General features: G+C 57.3%; 2 protein-coding genes across 11 annotated transcripts in view; one reads left to right on the forward strand and one right to left on the reverse strand.

Moving 5' to 3' along the window:
* TJAP1 (tight junction associated protein 1) overlaps positions 1-11,946 on the forward strand; it is a 26,529-nt gene extending 14,583 nt beyond the window's left edge. For 3 of the 9 annotated variants that reach the window (XM_037053625.1, XM_037053598.1, XM_037053616.1), the window contains 9 exons: positions 4,697-4,803; positions 5,497-5,622; positions 6,909-6,937; positions 7,659-7,820; positions 8,030-8,096; positions 8,334-8,363; positions 9,115-9,222; positions 9,332-9,415; positions 10,127-11,946. In XM_037053625.1, the coding sequence (XP_036909520.1) occupies positions 5,524-5,622; positions 6,909-6,937; positions 7,659-7,820; positions 8,030-8,096; positions 8,334-8,363; positions 9,115-9,222; positions 9,332-9,415; positions 10,127-11,227 (1,680 nt within the window). In that variant the 5' untranslated portion in view covers positions 4,697-4,803; positions 5,497-5,523 and the 3' untranslated portion in view covers positions 11,228-11,946. Of the gene's footprint in view, positions 1-1,197; positions 1,263-4,066; positions 4,176-4,696; positions 4,814-5,496; positions 5,623-6,908; positions 6,938-7,658; positions 7,821-8,029; positions 8,097-8,333; positions 8,364-9,114; positions 9,223-9,331; positions 9,416-10,126 lie in introns of those variants that run through there. The other 6 variants (XM_037053651.1, XM_037053642.1, XM_037053586.1 and 3 more) reach the window with 5 other exon arrangements.
* Positions 11,444-16,167, reverse strand: LRRC73 (leucine rich repeat containing 73). 2 transcript variants are annotated; one of them, XM_037053687.1, is made up of 6 exons: positions 14,935-16,166; positions 14,182-14,342; positions 13,718-13,840; positions 13,246-13,346; positions 12,876-13,098; positions 11,444-12,725 (listed from the first exon to the last, which is right to left on the reverse strand). In XM_037053687.1, the coding sequence occupies exons 1-6, from the start codon at positions 15,204-15,206 to the stop codon at positions 12,655-12,657; spliced, it is 951 nt and encodes a 316-aa protein (XP_036909582.1). In that variant the 5' UTR covers positions 15,207-16,166; the 3' UTR covers positions 11,444-12,654. The 2 variants fall into 2 exon arrangements, with proteins under 2 accessions (XP_036909582.1, XP_036909591.1); XM_037053696.1 differs by lacking the exon at positions 13,718-13,840 and having other exon boundaries at positions 14,935-16,167.
* Positions 16,168-16,257: the final 90 nt, after the last annotated feature.

The raw sequence follows: 16,257 nt of genomic DNA on the forward strand, positions 1-16,257 counted from the left end.
ATGTATCTCAGGAACAGCTGCATGCCGGAAACTGGGGGCTGACGGCAAGCAGGAGGGACACCCGGGGGTCATGTGGGAAAGCTGAGCCCCAACAGCTCTGGTAGGGTCTACTCACTGTGCTGTAAGACTATTCTGCTGTTCACTGACAGTCCAGGTGGAGGGGGGCCCCTGCCGACTCACCTGGTTACAGGGCTGGGCCTTGTAGGGTGGTAGTTTGTGCTTTTGTGCCTTGGTTGGAGGTAGAGCCTGGATTTCAAGGGCTTGAGGTGCAGCTTCCTCCATGCTTGCAGAGTTCAGAGACTACATACCGCTGAGGACAGTAGCTTTCCTCTGGACAATTCCCACAGAGGAGGCCCTGGTCCCAGTGTGATCAGACATTCATGTTTTAGTGGTTGCTTAGGGGCTTAAGGAAGGGCCTGTATTTATTTTTATTGTTTATTTATATCTTGCTGGGTTCCAAGAGAATTAAGGCAGCATGTAGCAAAGCTGGGGTATTCTGAAGATGGGCTGGTTTTCCTGTCACTTTAAAAGCAGTAGTGATTGCTGATTCTGAGTTTTCTTGAGTGCATTATGAAGAAGCGCTATAATGATTTTGGTGGTAATGTATTGGCCCTTCATGATTGAGAAGATTGGGTTCATTGACTCCTCAAGTGCCCCATTTGCCTGATTCAGTGACAGCTATGAGCAGAAAGGCGTATCATTAGGATGGGCAATGGCCTGAGCTCAGGTAAACTGTTGGTGCCATAATTTCCTAAAGAGAGCAGGGGTGATGTGGCGAGCAGGGTGGCATTCAGACTCTGTAGGGCAGGGCAGTGGAATGAAGTCGTGGAGCAGAACTTGGAAGCTGGAGGAGACATCCCATGGGGGAAGGCAGAAGTTTGAAAAGCCAAAGAACCACACCCATTTTGGATTTACTCCAGTCTCCCTCTGCTGGGCGAGTATTGAGGAGGTGGCCTCTGAACCCTCAGAGGGATGCTTGGACCTTCCTCTCCTGCACCTGTAACTTTGCCCTGTGCCTTGGGCAAACCCACAGAAAAGATGGCAGAAGGAACTGAGAGGGTGTCCTTGGCTCTTGAGCTTGGACGTTTTTGCTGTTGCCTCCTGTGGGTTTGCTGGGAGTAGAAGTAAGGCAGTGGTTTGAAGAGAATCGGGATTCTGAAGAGTCTTCTCCTTATGCTGCTCCATCTCTGGCAACAGTGATTCCTGACCACAGTGGAATTCCTGGTCGCATACACGTACTTCATATTCACAGAAAGGAGCAGGTATGCTCGGCAAATTTTTTGTCCTCTGATTCGAGGATACTGTTCCGCCAACTTCTGACACACATTTCTCCTTATATCTGTCTCTGTCTACACTCTCTGCTCAGCTGTTCAGGTTCACAGTGCAGGTTCACTATGCGTGCGGCGAGTCCCATTTCTAATGAAAGCAGACTTTGTTCTCTGGAGGCAGCTAATCATGCCCCATGGGCTGTAATCAGGGAGAAGGTATTTGATACAGGGCAGGTGGCAACAGGCATCGTGCACCGACTGGCAGATTGCAACATGGCAATTAGGAAGCTAATCACCCCACTCCCCACCCCAGCAGATATGGGGGTTGAGTCTCTTCTCCAAACTGATTTTGAGTGAGTGAAGAATGAGTACTATGCAGAGGAGGCAGGAGAAGGCGGAGTTGGTGGGGGGCAGTGAGGGGTGAGGAGAGCTGCGTTTCCTTCTCACCTCACTTCCCTGAGATGGGGAGGGTTTACTGCTCTGGGTGTCTCCCTCCACAGTGCCTGCAGGTCCAGGCCAAGGAGCCTCAGACGAGACTGGGTCAGCCAGAGGTCTTACCCTAGGCCTCAGCCCCTTTCCCAGAGCACAGCTGTACTTGTAGTACAGACCCAGCATGTGATCTGGTGGTCCCACATCCCCGGTCCGTCTGCCCCCCGTTCCTTGAAGCTTGGGTAGATGAGGAGTGGGATCCTTCCCTCTCAATTTCTTGACTTTCCAGAAGACCAGTTTCTTGAACATGCCCTGAAGGAGGGCACCAAGAGGCTGAGACACCCCAGAGGTGGCTTGCTTGCTCCTTAGGGCCCAGGGCCCATTGTGAACGTCCAGCTGCTTTCCCTGGAGTTTTCTCCATGCAGGACTGAACTCCTCCTTGGGCTGAAACACCACAAGGCCACCTGGGAACCTCTGGGTGGAGGATGTGTGGTCAGTGGAGGCTGAACCTCGTAGCTGGGAGGGTCTGCTCTGCTGCCTTTTAGCTGACCTTTCATCTTTTCCCAGCTTGTAGGCCTGGGGTCCAGCTGCTGCCTGTTTTACTGCCTGTTCTCTGCCTAGCATTGTTCTCACGCCCAGGTCTGCCCTTCCTGGTAGCGCTTCTGGTCAAGGACAGCAGCTTGCCAGGCTCATTTTGTTCCTATTCAGCACTGGGACAGTCACGCCTATAGGCTGATCTAGGGCACTTAGCAGGTCCCAGGAGTTGGAACTAGGTCCCGACGTGCACTGGTGTTTGTGGACATAGGGCAGGGAGTGGCACAGACTCCTGCGGACTTGTGTTGGGGACATGGCGGGCTCCCTGTGGACTGTCTCCCTAGTGGGCATTGCCTCTGCTTCCCCAGTTGGGAGTGGTTCCCCTCCCTGTGACTGACGTGCGTGAAAGGGAAAGCTTTGGCTGGGTGTGAGAACCACCCCCTTCATCTCCCCACCGTTCCTGGGGATGTGTGCTGCGGGACTATGGGCCTGGGGGCCTGGGGACTTGTCAGGGGGAGGCAGGATGAGCTGTAGGGTGTGTGGCAGTTAGAGTGAGGGCTGCGAGCATGCAGTGAGGCCGCTGCCCTTACGGGTAGAATTACCAGATACCTGAGCGGCCAGTGTCCTCCCTGTCCACCCACTGCCCGTAAACAAACATGTTCTGGCGCCTAGAGGACAGTGCGGGCATCGGCAGGCACAGGGCAGGAAAGAAAAGCAGCAGCTGAGAATAGAGGGGGGTGCACAAAGGCGCCTGCAGGGAGAAGGGGGCCACTCAGCCAAGGGGATGAGATGAGGAGCGGGGGCCTGGATTCTCTATAGAGATGGGGAGCGGGCTGCAGCCAGTATGGGGGCCTCCCCTGGGTTTGTAGAGTCTATGGCCACCTGTAACGCTTACTCCTTTGTCTCTGGCTCTACCCCTTTTCTAATTTACACACACACACCCCTCTTCCACCCCCTGAATATCAGAGCTCAGGTACCCAGGCTGGTTGGGGCTTTCTGGGCCTGTCCCCCAGACCATAGGAATGCTCACCCTGGGGCCATCTGGAGGGGTAGCCCTGGGGAACCTGTGGGGTGGCTTGTTTGCTCCCACACCCCAGGAATGTACTGTCCCTTCGGGCCCGCCCAGATTCCTGCACAGGGAGTCAGCCCAGCACAGCATGCTGCTCGTGCCCTGTGGGGACATGCTCTGCTTCACCGTCAGAGGGGCGGAGGTTGGCGGCTCGTGCCTGCTGTCACACCCCAGTCCCCGGGAGCCCCCAGCCAGAGACCAGACTGTTCAGACAGAGGAGGGAGGCTGCTCCTGCCTCCCCGCCCTCTCTACCCCTCACCATTCTTCCTGCCTTAGGCCCTGTTGGAATGTGACAGGAGTCATGGCCAGGGCATGTCCCAACAGCAGGAGCACACGCTTTAGCCCGTAAGGTTTCCCTCAGCCCCCGGCTCTGGTGAGGTGGATGGCGGCAGGAAGATTGTTTCTGCCCAGAAGGCTACCTGAGGTTACTGTCTCCACTGGTCCCTGTGGTGGCTGCTGCCCCCTGCTGTTGTCCAGCTTATTGCAGGTTGGGGCAGAGCTTGGAACCCCAAGAACCTGGAGGGGACGACACAGGTCACTCAGTGCAGCCACCTTGTGCAGATGACACACAGTCATATCTAGAGAACAAAGGCCACACAGTGGTGTGTCAGAAGCATCACTGGGCCCGGAACCCCGGTGTCTCAGCTCCCCAGACATGGGTGTTCTATGCCAGACTTTCTCGGCCTTGGTGCCATCACACTGTGTGCCACTGACTCTGTCGTGGGGGATGCCCTCTGCGTTACAGGCCAGTCAGCAGCAGCCCTAGCCCCCACCCACTAGGGGCCAGGAGCATCACTCCTGTTGTGACAACCAGAAATGTCTTCGGGCACCTGCCAGCTGTCTGAGGAGGGTGAGGGGGATCGTCGTCGCCCTGTGTGAGCACTGTCATTGATCTAAATGGCTGCCTTTCTAGGTTTTCTCAGTCACACTCGGCCCTCTCATTTCAGAGTCTGTTCGCCACTGCCGTACACAGAGGTCATCGGTGGCTGCTTCTGGAGCTTTCTTTCCAGGAGCATCTTACATCTCTGCTAGGCTTTTTCCTGGTATTCTCTTCTGTCACCCATGTTCTCCAAACTTCTTAGTTGTTTCTAGACTCTAAGAGGCCTGGGAGGTGTACAGAACAGATGTGGGGCAGGGTGGGGACAGGACAGACCTGACCTATTTCTGGATTGGGCTTGTGGGTGCGCCGAGACCGTGAACACACACGGCTGCACATGGGCGGTGCTCACGGAGACGGCGGGAGCCCAGTGTGGCCCGTCCTCTTCCAGCCCCCTGCCCATGCTTTTCTGCCTGGCTCTCCCTGGGCGGCCTTCCTGGTCCCACACTGGGCAGGGTGGCCCGGGGCACTGACAGACAGGCGGCTGACGCCTAGTTTCTGCTTTCTTCCCTTCTCCAGTTTCAGAAGCTGTTGGCTAGAGGAAGAAGTGGAGGGGCCGTGGGATGTGGAGAGCCGAGGGCTAAGTCCCGGCCAGCAGAACAGAGCACGCTGCCGACAGACAGACGGTATGTTCCGGTGAGGCCTGCACCCCCACCATGTGGCTCTCCTGGGGAGGCTGGCAGGAGAGGGGGCAGGTAGGTGGCCCCTCTTGGCCGGGACCTGGTGAAAGGCGTGGTGGAGGCCAGTGAGGCTTGGTCTTTAGGGCCCTCTCAAGCTCAGAGATCCCCACTGAGGAGTCTAGGCTGGTTGAATGTCCTCAAACCCTTACTTTCTGGTTATTTTTGTAAGCTAACATTGACCATCTCCTCAGTGCTAGGTACTGTTCTCACTGCTTTATATGATCGCACAATACCCTATGAAGTTGGTGCCGTTTTTACCCCAATTTGGAGTTGAGGAAGCCGATGCATAGAGAGCACCTTCCCCTTCGAGGCTTTCTTCTGCGCCCACAAGTAGAGAGGCAGCTGCCTCAGACTCCCCGCCCTCTTCTGCACAGCGCAGACTTCCTGGTGCTCCTGGTGTGCAGGCTCTGTGTCCTGCCCTTCCCACTGTCTGTTCCCGTTGAACCCCCGTAGGGCTCTCTCGATTCCGTAGGTGCTGTTACACTGGAGTCCACCCTTCTCGTGACCCCAGCATGCCCAAGCCTGGCTGGCTGCCTGCCTGGTGGCTCCTACATCTGTCCCCTTCTACCATCCTTTTCCTTTCGTTCAGAGGCCTCTTGCCTTTGTTTCTGAGGCTCCTCTGTCCTCGCTTCCCCTCAGCAGGTCACGGAGTCCTCACCTCCCAGAATGACCAGTGCAGCCCCTGCTAAGAAACCCTACCGGAAGGCGCCACCCGAGCATCGGGAGTTACGCCTGGAAGTTCCTGGATCTCAGCTGGAGCAGGAGGTCAGCAAGGCTGGTACCCCGACCCTGGACTGAGGGACCCTAACCCGCTGGAGGCCAAGACTCTGGTCCTCCCCTGGCGGAGCGAGCTGTGCATCCCACAGCCTCTCTGGGGGCTGTTGGGAGGTGGTGCTCCAGCTTATTCCACCAGACCAGCTGTTCCTCACTGTCCCTAGAAGTCCGGCCTTCCTCCGGCTTTGTGTTGTTTGGGCAGCATTCGTTAATGCATCGGTTACCCTCCCTCACTAGGCTTACTGACAGGAGGAGAGAAATGTCGCGGTGGTTTATCTGTCTCGCTCCTGGGTTCCCACCCTGTCGTAGTACATGGGGTGCACTCACAGAACCCGAGAGACTGTCAGCACGTGCTGAGAACCAGGCATGCCACAGCCACTCTGGTCAGACTTGGCACAGATGCCAGGGTTTGCCCACTTTAGCTCAGAGAACAGTAAATAAAAAGGCCAGGTATTGTGCTAGGTGCCACCCAAGGGGCCTTCCCCCTGTTTTGGAGATGAGGACCCTAAGGCTCAGTGCAGTTAATGTAACCAGTGTGTGATAGAAAAGGATCAAATCTAGGTGTCAGTGGCTCCAGAGTCCATGGTCTCAGCTGCCTACCTCATTTTTGGACCCTGACTGGTGTTTGGAGCAGCCAATTCAATCTGAAGTGGGCCCGTTAACATTTCCCTCTTGCCAGTACACGCCTGCTCTGCTCTGTGTCTGGCTGAGCCCTGACTCTTGGGCCATGACCAACTAAGGGGTTCAGGAGGATGGGGCAGGAGGTCAAAAGCAAGACGAGACACTTCACTCATCTCAGTCCGGATTGGCCCAGCAGTTCTCCTTTACCCGTGCTCGTGTTCCTCCCAAGCCTCTGTAACCCTGCCACATCTCAGCCTGATTTCTTCTCTGGAAGGTCTCTGCCATGCCTGCAAGGCTCATAGCATCCTGGGAACAGCTGGGAGGCTCTCTTTATCCCTGGGAGAGGTAGTGTGGGTACTAAGACTTATTTGCAACTGATTCTAGGCCTAAGAGAGGGATTGGAGCTGATGTGTGTGAGGGTGAGGGCTGGAAAGGGTTCTTGAATCTTCTAGTTGGCAGGAGAGAGAGTGATCCAGGCCTGTGTGGGCATTACTGGATTGCCTCCATCTCTAGGGGGCACCCACTCAGTCCCGTTCTGCAGTGAGAGTCTTTAGGCTTCAGAAGTGGCCAAAGCCCTTCCAGGGCTTCTTGGAGGGTGGGCAAGAAGGAGGCTGGGTCTAGAGCTGAGCCTCAGGCTTCTGTTCTTTTGTGCCCAGGAGTCCCTGACTGACGCAGAGAGGATGAAGTAAGTATCTGCTGCCCGAGAGCCTGCTCAACTCTGCCCCTCTTAGCTCCAGGCAAGGCTGTTGGGGTATTTGGGCTTTTCCTTGGGTTAGGTAGAGGTAAATGTTGGGGTGGGGGTGGTATTTTAGGGACTCTGGGAGGAGGCTTGCTGTGGATATTCCTTTTGGAAAAAGAGGTTTGTTCCACAGGCTTAAAGAGAACCTGGAATCGAGGAGGGGATGGCTCTGAGGGCCTGCTCTTGGCAGTGAGCCCTTCCCCAGCTCCTGACTCTCCTGTGCCAGCTGCCTCCCTGAAACCCTGTCTGTCAGCCACGGAAGGCCTCCTCGAGAGGAGGGCAGTTCTGGGCTGGACGTCCAAGAGATTAATAATGGAGCAGCCTAATTGTGTAGTGGGGAAACTGGAGCTGCTGCAGGCTCGGCTGTAACCAGAGACAGACTGGGAATTCTGTCCTCTCATTCTTCTCCAACAAGTGGGGGTTGGACTACCACCTCCTGTCCCCTCTGCCCCCCTCTCAAGGGGACCCCCCCAGCCAGGCTGTGTTCTTAGGTCCAGTAGGCCTATGGAATTTGCGGCCCCAGACTGACTGAATCTCAAGGAGTCCCCTGACCCCAGTTGCCTGTCTTCCTGTCATTCCTATTCCTTCCTTTCTGACTAGCCTGGGGCTCCAGGGATGGCCCTCCTATCTCTGATGCCCCTCTGCTCTTGACCCCTCACCCTGCCAGGCTCTTGCAGCAGGAGAATGAGGAGCTTCGCAGGCGCCTGGCCTTGGCCACCAGGCGCACCGAGGCCCTGGAGCGTGAGCTGGAAATCGGGCAGGACTGCCTGGAGCTGGAGCTGGGCCAGAGCCGTGAGGAGCTGGACAAATTTAAGGACAGGTTCCGCAGGTATGGGCATGAGGGGCTGGGATACGCATGTGTGCATCTCCCGTTCATTGGGAGCTAGCTGGAAGGGGCTTCAGAGATCATCTGATTTTGGTGAGAAAAGAAGTTTGGGGAGGAGAATGACTTGCCCAAGATCCCTTACAAAAGAGAAGCTGAACAGGGTGCGAGGAACAAGATCAGGACCCAGGGGTCTGCCTTGTGTTCCTCTGCAGGCTGCAGAACAGCTACACAGCTTCCCAGAGGACCAACCAGGAGCTGGAGGACAAGCTGCATGCGCTGGTAATCTGTCCAGGAGGGCAGTTTGGCTGGCACTGTGCTTACAGCATAGTGGGGGGGCTAGGACTTGCTAAGGGAATGCCATTCTGCCCTGGGGCTTGGGGAGGGGATGTTGGCAGTGGTGGGGAGGGGACCACAGTGTGCTGTGCAAGTTGGTACTGTCTTAATGCTCACACTGTTTCTCTTCTCTCCTCGTCTCCCCCTCATGCTGCCACCGTTGCTGCCGCACTCTCCTCTCAGGCCTCTCTTAGCCACAGCTGGATTTTTGCAGTTGCGTCTGAGTTTGTGTGTTTCCTCCCTTGTCCTGTCCTCCTCCTCCACTGAGATAGGGACTGCTGGGGCCCTGGTCATTTCTCTCTGCCCACTCCTTTCCTCTTCCTTATGTGAGGCCCATTCAATAGTCAGTGCCTCCTTCCTGGGGAACAGCTGGGAGCCTGCTCTTGGCCCAGGCAGAGGTAGTGATTGATGTCACCACTGAATATACACAGCTTCTCGGCTGCTGTGGCTGCAAGCCCAAGCCATTCTAGGGAAGAGGGCTGTAGACCCGGCCTATGAGCTGAAGATCAGAATGCTGCTTTTGAGCCTGCAGCTCCCTCCCAGCTCAACTAGATGATCTCACAGGCTCCCCTAGCTGCCCCACAGCCTACTCCCTCCTCCCTCTTCCTAGCCTGATCCTGAAAACAGCTACCTGCATAGGCTGAAGCCTGCCTGGGTTTGCAGTTACCTTCTCTCAGGTACCAGCTGCCTTGCCTGGTGCATAGGGTTCCTTCAAGGTATGGGCAGCTCATACACTGCCTCCACTGCTGGGCCCAAGTGGTAGCAGGTCATGCTCAGAAAGCACCCCACCTCACAGCCCGGAGAACAGGAGAGGTGTTCCATCTCCTTCTGTCTGTCCATCGTCTGCCTCTGTTCTGTCTGCCTTGGCTGCCCTAGCACCTGTGGCTTCCTGTCTCTGGGCTGGGAGGGGGTAGAGGGGCTGGCTAGGGCGTGGACTTGGTTCACCACAAGTCTTGTGCCTCAGATCAAGAAGGCTGAGATGGACAGGAAGACACTGGACTGGGAAATTGTAGAGCTGACCAACAAGCTGCTGGATGCCAAGAACACCATCAACAAGCTGGAGGAGCTCAATGTACGTGTACCTCCAGGGCCTTCCTTGCCTGGGGCCGGCTCTGTTCTGGCCCGGCCCGGCCCCACTCCCTCAGGCAGGGCTGTGCTCTGAGCCCCGTCTGTATCTGCAGGAACGGTACCGGTTGGACTGCAACCTGGCTGTGCAGCTCCTCAAGTGCAACAAGTCCCACTTCCGTAACCACAAGTTTGCTGATGTGAGTACAGTTCCCACCCCAGCAATGCCAGTCCAGTCTTTTTGGGACTCCTCTGACTCTGGTTTCTCCATCTCTCTCCATCCCCATAGCCTCCCTGTCTCCTCTCAAGCCAGTCAGCTCTGTAACTGGTTGTGTCCTGTATGCTGTCATACAGGACAAGGACAAGGGCCCAGGACAAGGGCTGGCCCTGTTGGTATTTCTGGAACAGATACAGGGGGACTCCAGGATCCCATGCAGGAAGGAGGGAGTGGCCAGAGCTATCAGCCATGAGAACATTGAGAGACGCCCGCCCACCCCAAGGGGCAAACTCTAGACTCAGGATCCTCAGGCTTAAGGGTGATGGGTCCTACAGGAGGAGTGGAGGCGTTCTCAAGGGTCCAGTCACTACAGATCCTTAAACCTGTGTCTGTTTTGGACAGCAGCTACTGCTAAGATAGGGGACATAGAAGTTTCAGCACATGTGGGCCTTAGGATCAGTTCTGGGTTTAGATCATGGTGGTGTTAATCGAAACCTCAAGTTATTTAGCCCCTTCTGAGCCTCAATGTTTCCGTGAAGTGCGGATATACCCTGGCGTTCTGCAGGCTCAGCGTAGCGAAGTACCGAGCACATAGCGGTCTTACACTTGTGCGTGGTACCGTGACTTCTGCCCTCAGTCAGCCTGTCTTAGGTTGGGATCATGCATGTCTCTTCCTTTCTGCTCTTTACCCCAGCTGCCCTGCAAGCTACAGGACATGGTTCGGAAACATCTGCACAGTGATCAAGAGGCCACCAGCCCAGGTCCTGCCCCCAGCCTAGCATCAGGGGCTGTGGTACCCACCTCGGTCATTGCCCGGGTGTTGGAGAAGCCAGAGTCTCTACTGCTCAATTCGGCCCAGTCAGGCAGTGCTGGGCACCCCTTGGCTGAGGATGTCTTTGTGCATGTAGACATGAGTGGGGGTGCCCCAGGTGACCCAGCCAGCCTCCCTGCCCCTGGCAGCCTCACCCCACAACCCAATGGGGAGTGCCACTCTCTGAGTGCTGCTGGGGCCTCCCCAGAGGATGACCTGCCACTGCCGGCCTGTGAGAAGCTGAGCCCCTACCCTACCCCGTCTCCACCACACCCTCTGTATCCTGGCCGAAAGGTCATAGAGTTCTCTGAGGATAAAGTGCGAATCCCCCGCAACAGCCCCCTGCCCAACTGCACTTATGCCACCCGCCAGGCCATTTCCCTGAGCCTGGTGGAGGAGGGGAGTGAGCAAGCCCGACCCAACCCAGTGCCCAGCAGCCCTGCCTCAGCCCAGGCCTCACCGCATCACCAGCCCAGCCCAGCACCCCTGACACTCAGCACTCCTGTCAGCTCTGCCAGCTCTGAAGAGGACCTGCTGGCAAGCTGGCAGCGAGCATTCGTGGACCGCATTCCACCACCAGCCACTGCGGCCCAGCGCACAGCCTTTGGACACGATGCGCTGTCTGAGCTGCAGCGCCATTTTGCTCTTAACTCCACGGACAGAGATGAGGAGGTTCGGGCACATTCTTCCCCATCCTGTGAGAGCGGGCTTCTCCTGCCAACAGAACCTGACTCTGGCCTGCCCAGGGAGGAAGAAGAGGAAGAGCTGAACCTGCCTGTCAGCCCTGAGGAAGAACAGCAAAGCCTGCTGCCCAGTGATAGTAGCATAGAGAAAGGGTCAGGCACTTCCCACACGGAGGGCAGGAGCTGGGCGCTCCCCGGCCCCAGCCGCCCCCAGCGCAGCCCCAAGAGGATGGGGGTACACCACCTGCACCGCAAGGACAGCCTGACCCAGGCCCAGGAGCAGGGCAACCTGCTCGACTAGGACCCCTGCCTGCCTTCCTGCCACTGCTGCACCGGGACTATGGGAGGCCTGTACCCTTGCAGTTCCAGGTCCCCTTCTCAGCCCAGGGCCTTGAACTTGACTCCCTCTAGGCCTGTGCAGCTCTGTTCCCTGTACGGTTGGGTCAGGCAGTGGGCCACACCAGGCCTTTCAGCTGCATTGACTGACTGCCACCAGCTTGCCTCATGGGTTTTCCCCCTTTTTTCTTAAAACATTTATTCTCCAAAGGTAACATACAGCTGGGCTCAAGGCCTTTCCTCCTATCGGTCCAGCCCCAGTTGGGCTTCTGGGGAGCTGAGAGTTCATCACATCAGTGTTCATCCTCCATCATCCTTTCATAGCCATGAGGGGTTTGGGGGGAGGGGAGGGGAGTGTTTTTGGGATTAGTAACCTCTAATTTCTGTTTTCAATGAACCTATTTTCTTCCCTCTCCAAACCCTCTGCACAAGCTGTTGCCTTCAGGGGGCCTGGCACAGTGGGGCCCTCCAGGGTGAGGGAGAGGGCTGACTCAGGGCTCTCTTCAGTTGTCTCTTCCTCCCTCGGGAAGCAGGTGTGGGATGGGACTCGGAGGCCTCAAGCTGGGCTCCTGGTGAGGCCTGGCCCCCCTCCCAACCTTGGCTCTAGACTGTTACTCCCAGCTTTGGGGAATTTTCACATTGATGACTATTTTAAAATTAAATAAAACTATTTTACTGGTATGGTCTATTTGTCTATTAATGACCATTCTTTTCTCCATTCTTGAGTATTCCCAGTTTCTGTGATGTCCTGCTCTTTGCTAGTGATTCTGCCTTGCCCCAACTGCCTGGGCCTTCCCTGGGCACAGAGCATCAGGCAGTTGGGAGGGGCTGCACCTTAAATAACCTTGACAGGGCTTCCAATCTTCCTGAGGTAGGGTCCAGTCCAGCTCAGCTCTGGATGTAAACCCTTGTTATATCATTATAGGGCTTGTGTAAGGTGTCACCTCAGAACCCTAGGTTCTAGAAGTCCCAGGCCTGCACCAGACCGTTTTGAGACCTTTTGCTGGTGGTGGGTGGGAGTGGGGTGGTTGTGTCAAAGGATGCTTTGGCTGTGGGGTGGGACTGCCCCCTAGTGGTATCTAATGGTAGTTCCAATTCCTCCCCTACTGCCAAGCCCCCCAGTGACCATAGCCACACGCCAGGTTGTAAAGTTGATAAAATCTCTTCCCAGCCAAGCCAGTGGGCTGCAGCCAGAGCTGCCAGCAAGTCCAGAGCCATTGTCTTGGGTTCAAGGCAATTCACAGCTTTCAGAGCCTCCCACCCCACTGCCATGAGCGGCCAGAGCCCCAGGCAACCCCTCCCTCCCAAGCCCCAGGGCCTAACCCTGGTATCTGGGGCAAGGTGCTGGGGACAGAGAAAAATGTAATGATGTGCAGAAGCCCAAGTGGAGAGTCACATCTCGGTCTCAGCCAACAGACTGTCCCCTAGTCCTGATGTCATTAGCACCATCTGAGAGCTGGGATCTGTGGAAGGGCAGAGGAGTGTTTAGAATACCGTTTGTTCCTCCAGTGGGGACCATAAATAGTAAAAAAGTGGCCTAGGTTTCCCACACCCATCCTCCCAGGTCCCCAGTCTCTTCAGACCTGGTTCCAATGAACCCTCAGGGCTCTTACCACTAGGGCACATCCAGGAGCTGCTTCCCCTCTGGTGGGCAGCAGGCTCCCGCCCCCTCTCTCGTTCCTGGGTGTCACCAGGCCCCCCTGCCACCTCCTCCTCCTCCTCTCCCTCAGAAAGGAGGTCACAGATCTGTTGCTGCAGCTCTGGGCTAATGCTGTTCTCAGCCAACACCAGGCTCCGCAAAGCTGTGGGGTAATTTTCTACCATGTCCAGCAGGGTCTGGGGTGGAAGAGAGTATGGAGAAGGACAAACACAGTTAATGTGGCTTCCCTGACTCCAACCTGCCAGCCACCCCTTGGGTATGTCCACAAACACCTTAACTTCCATTGCAACCCGTGGCCTTCCCCAAACATGAAGAAGTCTCACCTGAGCCGACTGGTTGGTGAGCCCCGTGCTCTCCAAATCTAGAACCTCTAAGGTTCGGCTGGAAGCCACAGCCACAGCCAGCATCCCGGCCACATGGTCACCTGGGAAGACAGCACGCACACACATACTCACCTGAGTTCATGCACAGGCCTGCTAATCCCTCTACCCCGACAGCCTCCTCATTGTCTTGTCATCCTTAGATCCCACCCCCAGGCCAGGAAACGCTGACAATTAAGCATTGTGATTTGTGAATGAATGCATATAGCAAACCTGGCCCACGGGTGGTGATGGATTCTTTGATCTACCTGTTGGTCATCTATCTGGTCATCTACACAGGTGGTCCCTCTATTACCTCCCAGACCTCCCTCTATCTTCCCTTCCCTAGTGTGGGGGTACTGGAGCAGCTGGTGGTCCCAGGTACTTGAATGGGGATGGGGTAGTGAGAATCTAAGAGGGTTTTCTTGAGCCTCACCCAGTGGGTTGTAGTCCAAATTGAGGACGCGGACCTGCGAGCTGTGGGCCACAGCAATGGCGAGGCGACTCCAGCCCTTAGGGGTGATGCCAGGGTTGGCACTCAGCGTTAGCTCCTTCAAACCTGGGCAACATCATAAGGAGAAGCCAGGATGGAGAGGGTCAGGCCCTCTTTAAGCCCCTACCCTGCCCTGGGTCTCTGGGGTGTCCCTAGTGCCTGGGAGTACCCTACCCCCACCACAGACCTCCAGAGCCCTTAGAGACCCTGCCTTCCCTGCCCCCCAGACCTGGATTCCAGATTCTCCATCCTGCTCTGCCCCTAATCCTTCTCCTTCCTGAGGGGGCTTAAAAACATTCTCATCCACGCCGGCAGAGCCCTCAGCTCTGGGCCACAGACCCTGCCCTCTCCATTTAGCTTTTCGTCAAGGCTACACCAGCCCATGCCCCTAGGAGGGTCCTGCTCACCAGACTTGGCCCCATCTGGGGGGAGGAGGCCACAGATGAGGTTGATGGCTTCATCACCCAGCATGCAGTCCCCCAGGTCCAGAGCCACAAGGGCAGGGTGGAGGGCCAGGGCTGGGTTCAGCAAGGCCAGCCCAGCATCTGTCAGGGGGCTCCCATGCAGGCTGGTGGGTGAGACCAGAGAGCAGCGGTTACCACAGTCATCAGCCCTACTGTAGGGGCTAGGGGTGAGCCCTAGAGGTGATGAGGGCACTGAGGAAAGGCCTTGGAAAAGGAGAAAGAAAATTCTAGATTCTAAAATACAGGTAGAAGGGGGAATTCACTTTTTCTGGTGCAGGGACTGGGACCCAGGACAGAGCACAGAGAAGGGGTGGGGGGTGGGTTAGGATTCCTCAGTGGGCAGAACGTAGGGACAGGGATCTAGTCCCCAGGGCAGTGTTCCTTCTTGGGAACTGAGTAGCTGCCCCCAGAAGTCAATGCGGATGATTAGGTGGGAGGTACACGTGCCCCACCAGGAAGAGGTGGGTATCCCATCTTCTTTGGGATGGGCCTGAGTGTGCCAAGTCCGGAGAGAAAAGATGTGCTGGGAGGGTATTGTGGAGTCACGGGCAGAGGAAGGAGGGGTGTGTGTAAGGGTGGGGGGAGAGGGAGGCTGGTGGAAAGAGGTACAGGAAGGTGTGGGGAGGAAAAGGAGGTGGCAGAGAGTGCGAGAAGGGGTGCAGTGCCCGGGACCCCCTTGCGAGGGAGTGCACTCACAAGAGGGACTGGATGGAGCGGTTGGTCCGCAGCGCCTCTGCCAGCTGCTTGATGCGGCTGGGGCTGGACACGACACCCAGGTTAAGGTTGAGCTGCGCCAGGGACGTGGCCCCAGCCAGGGCACGGCAGATGCGACCGAAGTCGCGGTCACAGAGGCGGCAGCCGCGTAGGGAGAGCAGGCGCACGGCGTTGTCACGCAGGCCGCGGCAGATGTCCCGCACCTCGGCGCCTGACAGCGGCTCCCCTGAAATCTGGATGGAGCTGGGCAGCATCGTACCTACGGCTGGGCCTCCAGGGCCGGGCCCGGGCCGTGGGCGAGGTTGGCAGGGCAGCGGGCGGGGCTGGGGCTTAAGTCGGGGCCTGGGCTGGGGTTGCGGCCAGAACAGGGGCAGAGGTGGCGGCAGAGGCGCAGGCGGCAGAAGAGGTGGCGGCGGCGGCGGCGGCGGTGGCGGCGGCGGCGGCCACGAAGAGCCCCGGGGCCCAGATCGCAGCCGGCTGGGATGCGGCAGGCACTGAGGTCACCGGGGAAGTTGAGACCGTGCAGTGAGCCGGTGCTGGGGCGGACCGTGCCGTCTGTGTCTGGACAGGAGGCCGATGGACCGGGGAGCTGCTCCGCGCTTGTACACGTCCCTCGCGATTGCGGCGGCGGTGAAGGGATCTTGGCTTAGGACGTGCGAGACCGGTCCCAGCTCGGAGGCCGCATCTGCTCCCTGCCTTCCTCTAGCCTGGTTTCTCCTACCCTGCCGCAAAGAAAGCCCGAAGCGGGCAAGAGGGGCAGCCTGCAGGCGGGCAGCGGGCGACAGGCGGCCACTGGATCTTCGGCTCCTGAGCTGGAGCGGGCGGCAAGTTCCCATGGCAACGGCCGCGTCACCGCTGCTAGCTCCGCCCCTTTCCTGTCCTCAGCCAAGAGGGCCTACCAGCTTGCGTGCACTGGGTGGTTCAGGAGAGGTGAGGATGCTCTTTCCCTGAGTGTGGGGCACACAACAGGCAGAAAGTAGGTATGAGAGTTGAGACCTGCGATCGGCAGGGGCGGGGAGGGAATGGAGCCACGTGACTCGGAGGTGACCTGGTTCTCTTGCCCATTTTCTGGTCGTTCCCCATTCCCAAGGGCCAGACCCTCTTTGCCTTCGCTTGGATCCTAGGCACACTCTTCTGTCCCTTTAGAAGTACCCAGGGCCCTTTAATCTCGGCTTTGCCCGGCCCCTGCGAGGGGAGGCACTGTGCGGACTTCTTGCTTGTGCCTCACCAAGATGGCGGTCCCGGGGTCCTGGCTGGGTAGAGACAGCCTCAGCTACTAAGCACAGGGGAACCATAAAGGCTTTC

Source organism: Sturnira hondurensis, unplaced genomic scaffold, assembly GCF_014824575.4.
Source record: "Sturnira hondurensis isolate 20B ecotype Veracruz unplaced genomic scaffold, ASM1482457v3 Scaffold0000880, whole genome shotgun sequence".
Classification (NCBI taxonomy): domain Eukaryota; kingdom Metazoa; phylum Chordata; class Mammalia; order Chiroptera; family Phyllostomidae; genus Sturnira; species Sturnira hondurensis.